At 49.9% G+C, this 15,135-nt stretch overlaps 2 protein-coding genes across 3 annotated transcripts in view; one reads left to right on the top strand and one right to left on the bottom strand.

Moving 5' to 3' along the window:
- Positions 1-904: 904 nt before the first annotated feature.
- On the bottom strand, positions 905-13,882 carry IGFBPL1 (insulin like growth factor binding protein like 1). The gene is made up of 5 exons (XM_068552157.1): positions 13,435-13,882; positions 4,601-4,710; positions 3,851-3,967; positions 2,076-2,229; positions 905-936 (listed from the first exon to the last, which is right to left on the bottom strand). Exons 1-4 carry the CDS (start codon positions 13,880-13,882, stop codon positions 2,080-2,082), a joined length of 825 nt encoding a protein of 274 aa, XP_068408258.1. The 3' UTR covers positions 905-936; positions 2,076-2,079.
- The window catches only part of LOC137769950 (stimulated by retinoic acid gene 6 protein-like), an 80,207-nt gene continuing 70,211 nt past the window's right edge, over positions 5,140-15,135 (top strand). The window contains exon 1 of one of the 2 annotated variants that reach the window (XM_068552155.1): positions 5,140-5,307. In XM_068552155.1, the coding sequence (XP_068408256.1) occupies positions 5,209-5,307 (99 nt within the window). In that variant the 5' untranslated portion in view covers positions 5,140-5,208. The remainder of the gene's footprint in view (positions 5,308-15,135) is intronic. The other variant, XM_068552154.1, reaches the window with a different exon arrangement.

Here is a 15,135-nt window from a genome sequence, read left to right as displayed (position 1 = left end):
TTCTTTCTTGATTAAAAGAAAAGAAAGAAAGCTTTATTTCTGGGTAAGGTCAAAACATCTCTAAGTAAAATGTATTCTACTCCACTCTAATTCCACAGCCCAGAGAGAGCAGTTGACCCCATTTTTACAATTTGATGTCCAAAAGCCAGGTCTCCACTGCCAGCTTGGTTAGAGAATGCTGGGCTTGTTAATAAGTGGACATCTTGGTCCCCAGATGCCCAGCCAAGGGGCCCTGAGTCTGGTTAAGTGTCCCATCTAGGACTAAGTCTCTTTAAAATGGGAATACAGCAGGAATAACAGCTGTCTACACCTTCATATGAAGCAATGGCATTTGTTTTTGAGGGAATATTATTTTTAAAAGAATGCTAAGACTACACTTCCCATATTTTTTCTGTAGGACCATCTTACTCCAGGATGGCAGTGTTTGAAGGGACATGGGTAACATCCAGTCCAAATACCACATTCACAGCTGAAGAGACCAAGGCCCAGAGAGGGAGGGACCTACCCAGGTCACACAGCAAAGTTGGAGAGGTCAGGCAGAGGACAGCAGGACCCTCCCCCCTCTTCCTACAACACATACTAAATCACTAATCAGCCCTAGACAAATGAGGTAAAGAGTCACAGCTGACACACGCCTCGGTCCAGCCCTTTAGAATTACAAATATACCTAACGTGACCTTCCCTCGGAGGGAGAAGTTAAAAAAAGAATTCTCACAGAGCTATTCATTTCAGAAGTATAAAAAGGCTACATGCAGTCTGTCTTCCCAATGTTTGCCCTGCTAAAAACTACATCTGTATACGAATCTAGTTTGCATCTAATTTTTAAAAACATACAAAAGTGGTTATCTACAAACACAGTTCTTCCAATTCTTCACAAAGCAAAAAAGATCCATGACTTGACTTTTCCATCGTCCTGTAATCAATGTTTCTAAGACCCTAGAAGAAAAGAGGGAAAAGAATTAGAGAAAAAAAGCCTGCTCTGTCATAGTCAACTATGTGTTAGATGGAAGGTGGAGGAAATGCCCCTAACTTTAAATCTCTCCCCACCCAGGAGTGGTGCTGGTGGGGAGCAGAGATGCCTGTGGGGATCTAAGAAATACATGTAAGACCAATGGATGGGCATTTCAGGGAGGCAGATTCCAGCTTAATATGTGGAAGAGCTTTCAACTATTGGAAAAATCCACAGATGGTTGTTTGGTGGTAGTGAGCTCTGTGTCCCTGGAGGTATGCAAGCAGTAGCCGGCCAATTCTGCATGTTGTAGACGGAACTCAAGGACTGGGCCGTGGCAATGGTATTAAAATTCCATGGTTCTTTGTGACCCCTTTTAAAACTCATTTATAATAGACTATATTCATACCCTGGTATCATTTCTGTTTTTAAAATATAAATATATGTACTTATAAATTATACATATATTTAAAACATGAAACATACATACACACATATGTACATACAGAAGTATACATACAAGTGTACAGGACAAAAAGTCTCGATACTTGACTTTTTGATACATATATATAACTATACACATATATAAAAAACTAAAAGTTAAGTATCAGGAGGGCAACTTTAAGAGCCATCTCCTCACTGAATTCCTATTTGACGATTTTACACCTTACATTTTCCTCCCTGTTTCTAGAAGCTCTAACTACTTGCAGAGCTACAGACAAGGAAGAACCTGGGAATAGACCTATGAAGCTCAGACTGTCTTCTTTGCGGGCGTGTTTTCACCCGGGTGCTGTCATAGTGACCATGTCTGCTCTCTTAGCACCCTCACTGGGCGGACTTGGAGAAATAGAAAAAAATAGGTGGTCTTTTTCACCTGACGGACACCCATAACACTCACAGCTCTTGACTTTGCATGCTAGTGGGAAGCCCAGTGTGATAACGTGTGTAGAACATACCACAGAGTCTACCTGCCAATTGTAATATGTTCCTACTCTTGGTTTGCATTTCTCTGGTTTCCTTGATTCATGTATTTTTCTTCTTATTTATTATGCATCTTATGACTCATCTCAATCTCCCGTGACACAGGTGTACAAATACTGAAGATGACTTGGAACATGCACATTACCCCCTCACATGTGGTCATCTGGACCCGGGAAGCGGGTGGCTCTGTACTGGCTCCGATCCACCACGGTGACTGTGCCGTGCGACTGGGCCTCCCCTACCGCGTTGGCTGAATGGCACTGGTACACCCCCTCGTCTTCCTTCCTCAGAGGGTTGATCTAGAAGTTAAACAGGCAAGTTTGTACAGTCATATATGGCACAGCAAAATCACTTATTTAGTTCTTAATGAGTCTGAACACTTACTCCTTTTCAAAGTGAGAGAGCTCACCCTCTATTTCTCTTCTTGCCTTGGCTGCCGAGAAAGAGTTAAACTTCCTTCTCAGTACCTTCTGTATCCTGGCTTTCATTTTAATGTCTTCTCTGCATTTCTGCCTTTTACTGTGAGCTACCTGGTCCTTTTATTGAAGGTGATAGGTATAGATTCCAAGGAAAATACTGCAAACTAAAAGAACAAAACTCTACTGACCACGGAATAGCTCACAAATGCTCCCAACGGAGGCAGCCTTTACAAGGTAACACCAGAGACAACATTCCCCCGCCTCTCCTTGTAATAAAAGGGGGGGAATACACTTTATGTGAAAAAGCCATGGACCCAACTGCATTCTGAGTCTCTGAGCTGGGTGGAGAAGTTGCCCAAGCTGGCCGAGATGGGGGTGGAATGAGGAGGACACCCTCAAGAGCCCGTCTCACGCCCCTGCAGAGGAGATCCACAGCAGCTCCCTCCTCTCTTGCTTTCTCTCGTCATAACAGCTTCTCTCAAGTGTGAGTCACTACCGACTGGAGAGGGTTTGTGCACCCCATCTCGTTTGGATCCCATGGTGGCTGAAGGCGGAGCATCGTTATCCTCACATTACAGGAAACTCACAGGTAAGTCACAGACTGTTAGGGTCACTAGACATGGTCCAGTCCAAGGCCCTCTTCTTATGGTTGTGGACGCTGAAGCTCTGAGAGGTAGGGTAACTAGCCCCACAAGGGCCCCCATCTCGTCACTCCATCGCCCTTTCAAACACAGGGCATTCCCTCTTCTCAGCCAAACTGCTGCACGTGGCATAGAAGAGCCCTGGAGGAGGATGCAAATGTGCCATCTTCCCTCTTTATCAGCCATGTGGTCTCAGGCAAGTGTATTAGCTTCCTATGGCTGCTGTTGCGAATGACCACACGTTTAATGGCTTAAGACAACACAAATTTATTATCTACAGTTCTTGAGGTCAGAAGTCCGAATGGGTCTCAGTGGGCTAACCCAAGGTATCAGCAGGGTTGCCTTCTTTCTAGAAGCCCTAAGAGAAGCATTCTAGAGGCTGCCTGCAGTCCTTGGCCTGTGGCCCCCTCTTGCATCTTCAAAGCCAGCAACAGTAGTTCATGTCTTCTGACACTGCCATCTCTCTGGCTCCCTCTCCTGCCTCCCTCTTCCACGTTTAAAGGACTCTTGTGGTTATATCGGGTCCACCCAGATAACCCAGGATAACTTTATTAAAGTCAGCTGATTAACAACTTTAATTCCATCCTTATTCCCCTCTTGCCACACAACATACCATATCCACCAGTTACAGGGATTAGCACGTAGACATCTTTCCGGGGCCATAATTCTGCCTACCTCTGAAGATCACTTCTGCTCTCAGGGGTTATACTACCTGCCCTGCTTTCCTCTCAGTTACTGTAGGGTCCAAGGAGAAATGGATCAGAATATTTGAAAGGTGTAACATGTTATAGAAATATAAAAGGTGCTTTATAAGGGCCAGTCAATAATAGCCAATAATCCTAAACAAATGAGATACTCACCAAAACCCAGGCTGTGGCTGCGTGGTCAGAAGGGCCCCCTTGCACGTGGACAGCTATATTGACGTGGTCCCCAGGCAGGTCCTTCAGCACCTGGGTGCCCTCAGGAGACCGTGTGACCTACAGAGGACAGAAAAACCAGGAGTGATTTAGAAAAAGCATTTCTGGATAAGGACCACCCCACAGACACCCTCGTTGTCTTCACTCTCCTGCTGACTTGAAGGCTGAGACCCTAGTATCTTATTCCTATTAAATGCCAGTTTCTTCCTATTGAATGTATGTACAGACAGTGCCCCCTGCTGGACAGCGAAGATGTAGACACCACCACTATCAGAATTTCATTGCCTTTCTCAGGGCTGTTGAGATAAGGGGACAACATATGCCAGTCTCTCAAAAACTGAGCTGCAGAAAGATCTAGTTTTGGAATAGGATTGGGTCATTTGCCACCAGCCAAGTCTTTCTAAAACCCAGATCCAGTGAAGGAAGCTCTAACTTCATCCCAGCTGACCTAGGCTAGATAAAGAGCAGAACTTCCTGGACAGCTAAGTGGCAGAGGGAGCAAATGGCAACACCCCTTCTCTGGGGAGAGGTTTGGGGTAAAAGTTTTGAGGCATAAATCTGGAGGCAGAGGAGTGGAACATAAGTTTTTTTTTAATCCTCCAATTCACATATAAACACACAAAACACCCTTTAAAAACATTTATACCCCCCCCCCCCAAACACACACACAGGGAAGTTCTTGGATATAAATACCTTCCTCCATGTGACAACTGGGGCAGGCACAGCTCTCACCTCACAGGACAGGGACGCCTGTGCCCCGGTGACGTTGTGAACATTCTGGGGTGGAGTGATGACCACAGGAGCTGGGAGAAGAAGACAAGGGAAGACAACCTTGACCCTGATCAAGCCCCCCACATCTAAGATACCCTGCCTGCAGAGAGCATGTTGGGGCAGATGAGAGCTCCCCACAGAAAGGACACACTCATAGGCAAGGAATCATAGAAGAGAGTTTTCTTAGACCTGGAAGGAAGCCTACTTGTTTCCTCCTACATTGCCTTTGTTCTACCAACAGGAAAACAGGGATCCAGAGAGGAAGGTGACTTCTCAAAGTCGCCCAGCACGTCTGTCTGTGGTCTCATCACACTCCCTCCCAGGATCCCTTCCAGGACCCCAGCTGCCATCTGCTTACAGCTCAACTACACGACAATGAGCCAGGCTCTGGGAGGGGCTGGTGTCACTTCACCCACGGCAGAGTCTTCTACCAGATGGGCTTTTCTCCTTCCGCATGGAGGGCATTTCAAAGAATAAAGCCACGCAGAACGGCTGCCCTCACCCCCTGCTGAGACCCCCTGCGGTTCAAGATGCTCATTTGCATATCACAGGCTCCACACACCTTCCCATCCCCATCCCCGAGGGCAAGACTGCAGGCATGGACACCAAGCCTCGCTGCATGGAGAAAGGTAAATCAGGGAATCCGGCAATGTGGTGCTAGGCTGCCAGGGTGGGTGTGGGCTCGCTGGGTGGGACAGGAGAGCATGTGGCGTTTGAGTTAGACATTCTTAGCTGATACCCCACACTCTGCCCTTCTCCCTGTGCCTGGCACCTGCTCTACTCACACTGGAACTAAAAGAATCAAGTCCAACTGCCTCAGCTTTCAGGCCCTCCATCCGGCCCTCAGCGTACCTGCCTGCCCTGCCCTGCCCTGCCTTCCCTCTACGTGGAGTGCACCCCCAGCTCCCCATCCTGAGGGCCTGGGGGTGTGTCCTAGTCCAGGACCAGGGGGTCTGCCCTCTTTGACTTGCTGAAACCCCGCCTGCCTTGCAGTGCAGGTGCTTCATCTTGTCTCACAGACCCACCCTCGCAGCTGGCCACGTGGGGTCTTGGGCAGGGCGCAATGTGGAGGCTTGGTGGGGAGTATGCTCTCGGCTCAGGTTTGCTCTCTGTAAGATGGGGATAATACCCCTGCTTCACAGGGCTGTTGAGCTGATCTTACCACGTGATGAGTGTGAAACTTGAGGGTTTGAGTTAACACAATATGCAAGTGGGGGGCAGGGTAGGCCTGTTAAACAGAAGACTCCGCGAAGAAACACAAGACAAATAAAAGAGCAAACACATTCACCCTTGGGCCATCAAAATGCAGAGTTCACGACTCTTGGGGCTTCACCTGGGGACTCATGGACATCCCTGCAGCCCTCCACAGGCCAGCCTTGGAGAGGGAAAGGGCCCTCGCCCACCTAGGTGGGGCTGCAATGAAAAAGGAGAACAAAGGGAGAGAGACAGAGGCTGGAGCAAGAGCATGGAGGGAAGGAGTGAAGGGGCACAGAAATGAGACTGGCCTGGCCCCTCCAGACAGACTGGGAAGCAGACCCTGACAAACTGGTGCCAAAAAATCTCTGGGAAAGTGTCTTAGAGCTATGGAGTCTCAAACTGGAGGGGCCCAACTCCCCAAATGCATGTGCCTGACTGTCTGTGACGGGCTCATCTAGCCTTCACTTGCATGCCCCCAGTGATGGAGAGCTCACTACCTATGAAGCCAGGTCCTTCCATCCTTGGCTCTGCTGGTAAGAAGGCTTGTTCTCACCTGGAGCTAAAACCCACCTCCTGTAACTCCCACCTATTGATCTCAGGGCTGCCCTCAGGAGCCCCACAGCACCCTGGGTGCCTCAAATGGCTTCCAGTGAGTTGAATACAGACCCTGCCCTCCTCACCCCCAGGCTGCTTTCTTCCCCCTCAGCCTGATCAGCTCACTCCTTCAGCTGTGACCAATTGAACGCCCTCCAAGCACCACACCGCTACCCACAGCCCCGAGTGTAGCCAGTCCCCTGAATGAACCAAGGTTCTAGGCTTCTAACATTGCCCAACGTGACCCAGCCACCTGCCGACCGCTACAAAGAACCACAGCACCGCTGCTCTCTAGCGGAGCCCCATCTGCAATGGACGACAAAGAAAGTCTAATTTATTCACATCCTCCTGCCAGCATTACGTCCTTTGGAGCCCAAACCAGTCGTCAAATGGCTCGCTGTGGGAACAATCAGAACTGCATCTTATTCCAAAGCCCTCAATAGATTCCAAAGGGACACTCAATCAACATGTTTTACTTTCTTTCATGTAGAGTCATAAATTTTAAATGAGATTTCATCAATCCCTTTCAGGCCTAAATGAATAAGCCAGTAAATCACATTTCATCTTTCTCTCTCTTTGCATTTCCCTCTTTTTCCATAACTACAATTAAGAAAGACCATCTTGGAAATACTGCCTTTGCCACTAATTTCAAGGCAGAAAATAGCACTTCTTTTCCAAAAGAGCCCCCTGCTTTTGGTGATAAAGTGACGTTCAAATTTTGATTTCTTTTTAAATGTACATACAGTACATTCATTCCTTCTAGTATACAGTTCTAAGTTTTGACAAATGCATACACTGTGTAACCACCACCATACCCAAGATATAGCATTGTTCAGTTATCTTGAAAAATGTCCTCATGTTGCTTAATCTGTTTTTAATTTTAACATATCTGATTTTAAATTTAAAATATTTTTATCCATAATAGCTCTTTACAATCAGTCATCATTATCATGATAGTATTAATGGTAATAATACCACCCTTCTGCTTACAGGCTTAAGCCATTCGATCCTTCCAGCAATCTCCCCAGCTGCCAGCTGGGGGAGCTAGCCAGGGTTACCCAGCCTTAAACAGCAGGGTGAGGCTATAAGCCCAGCGGTCTAGCTCTGAGCTCTGTCCCACACCATCCTGCCTTCTCCTGAAATGACACTTCCATGTCTGCTACTCCTTTCATCCTCACACCAGCCCTGTGAAGTAGGTGCTTTTAGCCCCACTTTACAGATGAGAAATCCAAGGCTCAGCAAGGTGAAGCACCTGGAGGAGTGAAGACGCAAACCCAGGCACGCTGATTCCATTAATTCCACGTGGATTTTTAAAGTGAAACATTTGTTAGCCACATGGACTCCATTCCAGAATAAGAAAGAGTTCCTTAGGGATTGTGTGGGGAGCCCCCAAGATAAGTCCCAGGATCAATGATTTGCTACAAGGACTCACAGGACTCGACACAGTTTACTCACAGCTGGGATTTATTACAACAAACAGAGACAAAGCAACTCAGCAGAGGGAAAAGAGGCTCATGGGGCAAAGACCCGGGAAACCAGGAGCACACTTTCAGGAGCCTCTCCCAGTGGAGTCACACAGGATGTGCCTAATTCCCCAGCAACGACCTGTGACAACACGTGTGGCATGCCCTCTACTAGGGAAGCTCACTAGACATTCAGTGTCCAGGATTTTTATTGGGGTCCAGTCCCTCAGGCAGCCTCTGCCTCCTATGTACCAAAATTCCAGACTCGCAGAAGGAAAGCAGGTGTGCAGCATAAACCATGCTGTTTGTACAGTGAGCTCCTCTTATCAGTTCTGGAAATGGTGGGAAGCCTCCCCACATCCAAATTCTCGGACACCAGCCAAGGGTCAACCTCGCCAGCAGGGCTTTCTAAGGATAACAGTCTCAGGCCTGCTATGTTTACTCTTTTCTGCACAGAAATGAAACTCTCCATAATCACCCCAGGGAACAGCTCTTGTGAAGATACCATTAAATGGGCAATGTGTCCTTAACCCTGGCAGGACATTCCCAGTCTTACTGTCCCCAAGGGCTCATTTGAGTGTGGCGCTAGGGTCCTCCACATATGACTACCACAGGCAGGTTCAATCCTGTCTCTGCCACACTCCAGTTTCTTCTTTAAAATGGGCACAGGAGTCCATTCTCTCTGCTGTGCCCTCCACATAGGCTGTTGTGAGGACAGTAACAAGACCTCTCGCCAAGTGTAAAAGGCTTCCACGGAGGGACCTGAGGACCCCGCAGGTTGTGCTACCCCAAAGTGTAGTATCCTCGAAGATGCCTTGCCTGCTCAAGACCCTCTATTGGCCTCTGGTGAGTGGGCCTATCGGTGGGCTCTGCCTGAAGGCTCCAGAGGCCGTGGCCCATAGCCCTCACTCTGGCGAGCCCGGGGCACAGCCTCTCACCTTACTGCTGCCCGAGCTGCCACACTCCTGGAAGAGCCAGGGCTCTCCTTTCTACCTGCCTTTGGCAAGAGTCATGTGGCTTTCAGGAGGGAGGATGGTGTCTGGTCAGCCGGATCTGTGAATGTGCCAGCTTCGTCTCCCTAGTTCTTCCTTGCTAAACACTTGTTTCCTTCTGCTTATGTCAGCAACAGCCCTGGAAATGCTAGGATGGCACAAACCCACCCATCAGGTAACAGAATAGTCAGCCAGGTGGGCACTGGGGGTGGGCAAAATAGTACCAAGGGAAACTCAAATGCCCAGGGGCCTGGTCGCTAACCATTGGGCAAGTTGCTAACAATTTCCTCCTTATCTGCAAATGAGGATAATGACTGTGGCCCTACATCCTCCACAGTGAAGGGAGAGAATGAATGTGACTGTGTTATTAACCGTGTGGATCTATACAAATGAAAGGGATCGATATTGCTAAGTGTGTGGGGATCTGTCCCCCAACCCCGTCAACTGAGTGTCTTTGATGGCTGGAATGAAAGATCTTCCTTAATGCCTCTGAGATTTCTTTAAAGTTAATGGCGCTCGGGAAGGAAAGAATATCAAAAGTCATCCCCCAGGAACCCATCTGCTCATATGAAAAAAGCACACAACCAAAGACTTTAATAATCAACACAATGAACAGCCCTGATAATTTATGCTAATAGTCATGTTAGGATGTGGAACCAGAAACAGCTTAATCCGGCTCCCTGCAGCCTATGCCTCAAGCCCCCTCCCTCGGCATGAAAGGCTTTTGAGCACGAGGCCCCCCCTTCTTTGTCCCTCTCACAAAGTGGTATTCGCTGCCTCTCCTGGTTACCTGGTAACACATGCCTTGCACAGACTGAGGTTTCTAAGTGCAGCTGGAATTTCAACCGAGGCGAATTTTCTAAGATTTCGGATCTCGAGAGCTCACTGAAGCTTCAGGGGCTCAGTGCTCTCATGGGCACTGGCACGGGACCCCGTTCCTATTTAATGCAGCATTCAAAACACGACCTCAACCTGCTTTCTGCAGGATCCCAACCTCCTCCCAATGCTAGCAAACAGTCAGGGTGCATACATGGAACAAAGCAGGCTTTTATTTTATTTTACTTATTTTTGGCCACGCTGTGTGGCATGCGGGATCTTAGTTCCCCGACCAGGGATCGAACCCATGCCCCCCTTCAGTGGAAGCGTGGAGTCCTAACCACTGGACCACCAGGGAATTCCCCCAAAGCAGCCTTTTAAAGTAATGATAACAATAACAATTACAGTATTGTTACTGATAATAACAGTAACAACAACGCCATGCCACCTTACTGTTGAGAAATGGAACTAATAACTCAGTACAGAATGAAGCGTCACCCTGCAGCATGGCACTCAAGGCCTGCAATAAGCCTGCCCCAGACTATTCTGGGTATCATCTCCTCTGCCAGCCATCCCACTGGGTACTGCCCACGGGTCCACTGTTCACACTCGCCCCAGGATCTCCTACCTCCTTGTATTCGTTCATGCTGTGCCTCCCCATCCCCCCTTCTCAAGCCAGGAATTTTCTACCCATCCTTCAAGGCTCCTCTCAGATGCCTCCCCTTCTGTGAAGCTATACCTGTTCCTCTCAGGAGCCATCACCTGGTGCTAAACGGAGGAACCAGCAACAAGCCTTGGGGGAAAAAAGGAAGGTGGATTCAGACTGAGAAACCCTGAAGATTCAAGGGTAGCCAATTTGCAGCACCTTCCTAATCAGGTTGCCAGAGGGCTAGAGGTGCATGGCCCCATCTGAAAACAGCCAGGAAAACTCAGGCTGGAGCCCCACCTCAGCTGGTAACTAGCCATGTGGCTCCAGGGAATTCTCTTCTGCCTGCCTCAGTTTGCCCTTCTATTAAATGGGAGTGAGACCTGGCCAGGGTAGTTGTAAAAATCAAGGAAGAAGATGGAATGCAAAAGCGATTTCTAACAGCAATGAATTATTCTTATGTGGGAACATAGTGGGTCTTCAATACATGTGTGTTGATCAAAGGATTACTCTCATTATTAGCATTTTGGGGCGTTTCAGAGAGTAGGAGGAAAGGTCAGAATTTAAGCCTGAAAACTGTTTCCAAATGCCCCTCAGAGGCATGGGTAAGAACACTTCCCACACTGCTGGAACCTAATATTTACGGAGGCCACATTCCGTTAAACTCAGGTGCTTGCTTATTGAAGGCACAGGTGAGGACCGAGGAGGGGTGATTTTATTACCAATATTGAAGCAGAACAGCTGCTGCTCTGACTCAGTCTGTTTCCCTTCAAGCGAGGTCCCGAGGGGCATTGTTAAAAAGTGCTCCTGCCAAGTCATCTGGATAAAGGATGGCTTGAGGGCAGCACAGAATGAGGTGCCGCCTTCCCTGGCTGGAAAAGATCCCCCGTCCACACCTTCATGCTTCACCAGGACACAAGGGCAGGGGGGCCACACATACATTTCAGGACAAAACGAGATGGGAAAACAGTGCCGGGGTCTGGATAGTGGCTGATGACACAATCGCTGGTAGGGAAGGAGAGCTAAATTCTGGGGAGGCCCGAAGCCTGTCACTAATGGGATCATTAAGAGCAGCTTCTGAATTGCCTCTGTTTGGCCCCTTGCACATCTTTACTCCCAGGGCCTGTGCCTGGGGTGGGCTCAGAGCCCACAGATCAGAGTGGAGGGGCTGTCACATTTACTTGTCATTTGGTAATTTTCAGTGAATTAGGGGTATGGGGCTTCCATCTGCCATCTGGCTGCACTCTGGTAACCATGGCAACCGCCACCTGCCTGACTTAACACTATCAAGTCCTGTCCTGAAACAGTACTGAATAGGGTGCCGGGGACCCGGAAGCTAGCCAGGCTTTACAGATCACCCTGGATGAGTCCCCTGCCCCATGGGTCTCAGTTTCCTCTGCCTAACATCAGATTTGGTCCAAATGCCTTCAAGGCAGCTGTCTCTTAGGAACAGAATACCAGCCCAGGGAGGAATCATCTGAGACCATCAGCACCGGTTAGAGTCTGGGGACCTGGTCAGCATTTCTCATGTCTCCTGCATGTGAAGTGAAAGTGTTACCTGTCTGGAAACAAAGAGACCTGCCTGTGAATTAACTGCTGAGGAAAGCAGATTGTAGAAGTGGGTGACAGGAATGAGAAGAAAGGAGAGAGGACTGTTTAAATGCCACAGGGCAGAAACAAAGGTTTGAAGTGGAGGAACCTCTACTGTGGCTCCACAGGGGCTGACACAGCCCCTGGAAGGAAGCAGCCCAAGGCTGCAGCCAGGGAAACGCCAGCCAGCTCTCTCCTACACTGGGAGCCCCAACCAGGAACAGCCAGCGGTGACTTTCCTGTGCTTTGGGGGCTGCCTCAGACCCCCCAGTGGGCAGCACATTATTTCCAAGTTTCCAGGGACAGGGGCCTTCTTGCCTCATTTCCAACAACCCGTTGGGTCTCCTGGGCTTGAGGGCATCTAACTGGGATGCTTGCGGGGAAATAATACTAGAAATTTCCCAAGGCTGGAAAAGGCCATCCCCCGCCCCCAAGGCTTCCTTGTTGGAGCTGAAGTCATTACACTGACTGAAACATTTAGGTCTGGACTTGGTCTCCAGTCCCAGGCCAGAACCCCAAGCTGGGGCTCCTTGGGACTCTCCTGCCACAAGCTCACCTAAACTCGCCACTGGCCCCTCTAGGCAGCCTAGACAAGAGGCTTTTCTCCAAAACCTAATGGGCCAGCAGGGTGCTTTGCTGGGCATCCCTATACTGATATTTTGGTTTATTTCTGTTTGATTTTTTAAAAATTACATATAGAGGGTGAGCAAAGATGGCACCTATAGATGGTTTTATTGTGATGTGAATGAAGCTTATGTTTCTAGGTCCCAAGCAATTAATCATCTTCTGTTACTTAAAGTGGGACCCTCCAATTTATATAAGCCTTAGCCTCACAAAACCTGGGTCTGCCCCTGATGACACCATAATCTTTTCAGAGCTTGGGTCTCCCAAGGTCTTACCTGTCCTGGGTGGGAGCTTCCTCAAGACTCCCAGCAGGGCCCCACCCTACACTCACTGAGTCCTGGTGCTCTGATCCCCTGACTCCTGAGTCCCAGTCTGGAGCTCTAGCTCCCCCTCCTCCATAATCTCCATCTGCCCTCCCTCTTCATTCAAACAACCTACCTCCCGCCACGTAAGGCCGGACCCCAGGGATTTGGACCCAGTGGGAACACCTTGCTCCCCAAACTCCCAGTCTCCTGGAGGCAAACATGCCAGGCCTGGAAATAACTGTACCAGCAGTTACTTAAATACCAAAAGGGACAGCAGGCTCATCAAAATTACGATCAGCTCGGTGGCTGGTGTCTTCATGGGTTTGGTAAGGAAAGGTACAGGATGTGGATTCCTGCCGTGGTCTCCTTAAGTAACTGGCCAGGTAAGGAAAAACTGACCCCAGAGGGAAAACTGAGGCCCGTGCAGGGCTGTCCATCGCGGTGCACGGGGTGATCCTTCACCCCACAGAGGGTCGGGGTCCCTCTTTCTTTACCCGCCCCATTAGTGCAGGGCAGAAGCCGGACTCACCAAATTCGCAGGGTCCGTCCCGCGCCTTGTGCAGGTGGCCGTGGTGCGCGCGGGGCACCTGCCGGGCGCGCAGGCGCAGCGCGCAAACGCTGGGGTACGAGCGGCCGTCGGAGCCGCAGACGGCGCCGCGCTGCGCGCACACGCAGAGCCCAGTGCCCTCGGGCCCGGCCCCCGCGGCGCGGCTCGCGCACACCAGCCCGGGGCCGCAGCGCGCGCCGGCCAGCCCCCCGCAGCTCGCGCCCTCGGCGCCGAGGCAGCGCGCGCAGCAGCCGCACTCGTCGCGCGCCGCAATGCTGGGCGCGGGGCAGCGCGCGGGCTCGGGACAGCGCTCCGGCCGGCACGGATAGCACTCGGGGCTCTGGCCGCCCGCGCCGCGGAGCCCGAGGCCTGGTGCCGGCTGCGGCTGCAGCAGAAGGAGCAGCAGGAAGAGCACGGGTGAGCGTGGCATGGTCCGCTCTGGGACGGCAGTGGCGCCTCTGCCTCGAGCTCCGCTCAGCGAGCGCGGCGCCTCCACCCCGCCCGCCTCGCGGCCGCTGATTGGCCGGGCCTGCACCGCGGGGCTCCCGCACTCGGCTGCTCGGCCCCGGACTAGCGCGGCAGGGTAGGCTCCTGGCCCGGCCCGGGTTCCGAACTGGAGGGGTGTTCTGAGACCCGCTCTCCGGTAACCAGTGGGCTCTTGGAGACCCACTCGGGGCGGGAACTTGCCCGAGGTCGCTCTGGTAGAGCAACGATTGGATGTACGGTCTCCGGATCCGAGGCTAGCTCCAAGTACTATTCCACTTAATCCAGAAGGATGCGCTCTTTTATTTTATTTTGCATGTAGTAGTTTTCTAAGTTTTATTTTAAAAAGGGAATATATATAGTTTAAAATTTCAAAGTTTACAAATGGATGTAACTATGAAAAGAGAGCTTCCCTTCCACCCTATGACCCAGTATCCCACCCCCCAGCTTCAAGAGGCTACACCTTTTATCAGGTTCTTGGGTATCTTTCCAGGAATTTTGTATGTTTATAAAACCACGTATGATTACATAACCCCTCCCTTTAAACACACACACACACACACACACACACACACACACACAAGCATGCTCTACACATTACTCTGCACTTGGTTTTTCTACCCGCGGTATTTCCCATAGTTTCCCCACCTCTTACCGTCTGTGAAACTGACCGTCTTGTAAATACAATCAATGAAGTGGAGTTTAACTGGCTTTTTTTCCGCCATAATGCTATATAAAGCCATGGTGCATCTGAAAGTCAGCAGTGACTTTGGCTGTGATGAGATGGTGATACATTTTGGATTGTCCTTGGACATTTTAACTTTGCAAAGTGTTTAACTGCACAAAAACGTAGTTATTTAACCAGTTGTTTTCAGTACTTTTGATACTGCAAATAATGCTCTGATGTCCTGGAGCACAAGCAGCGCGTATCTGTGGCGTAGTGGGGTGTGCGTGCTGGGAAGACTCAGTGGAACAGGTTCTTTCAGTCAGATTTTTATTCCTGTGGCCCCTGTGCTTGCTCAGAGTCAGACTGTGCACCCCGTCCATGGCCCAGTCCTGGCAGGGGTCCCAGACAAGAAACCCAAGGGAGTCTTGATTGCTGGAGTTTAATGTGTGGCCAAATGAAGACACTGGGTGGAAGGAAGGACTTGTTGACCAGACTTTACGAGTGGCTTTTCATGCCTTCACCCCCTAGCCCTC

Source organism: Eschrichtius robustus, chromosome 10, assembly GCF_028021215.1.
Source record: "Eschrichtius robustus isolate mEscRob2 chromosome 10, mEscRob2.pri, whole genome shotgun sequence".
Classification (NCBI taxonomy): domain Eukaryota; kingdom Metazoa; phylum Chordata; class Mammalia; order Artiodactyla; family Eschrichtiidae; genus Eschrichtius; species Eschrichtius robustus.
Note: the sequence above shows the minus strand (reverse complement) of the source record. Positions and strands in the feature narration are given on the sequence as shown.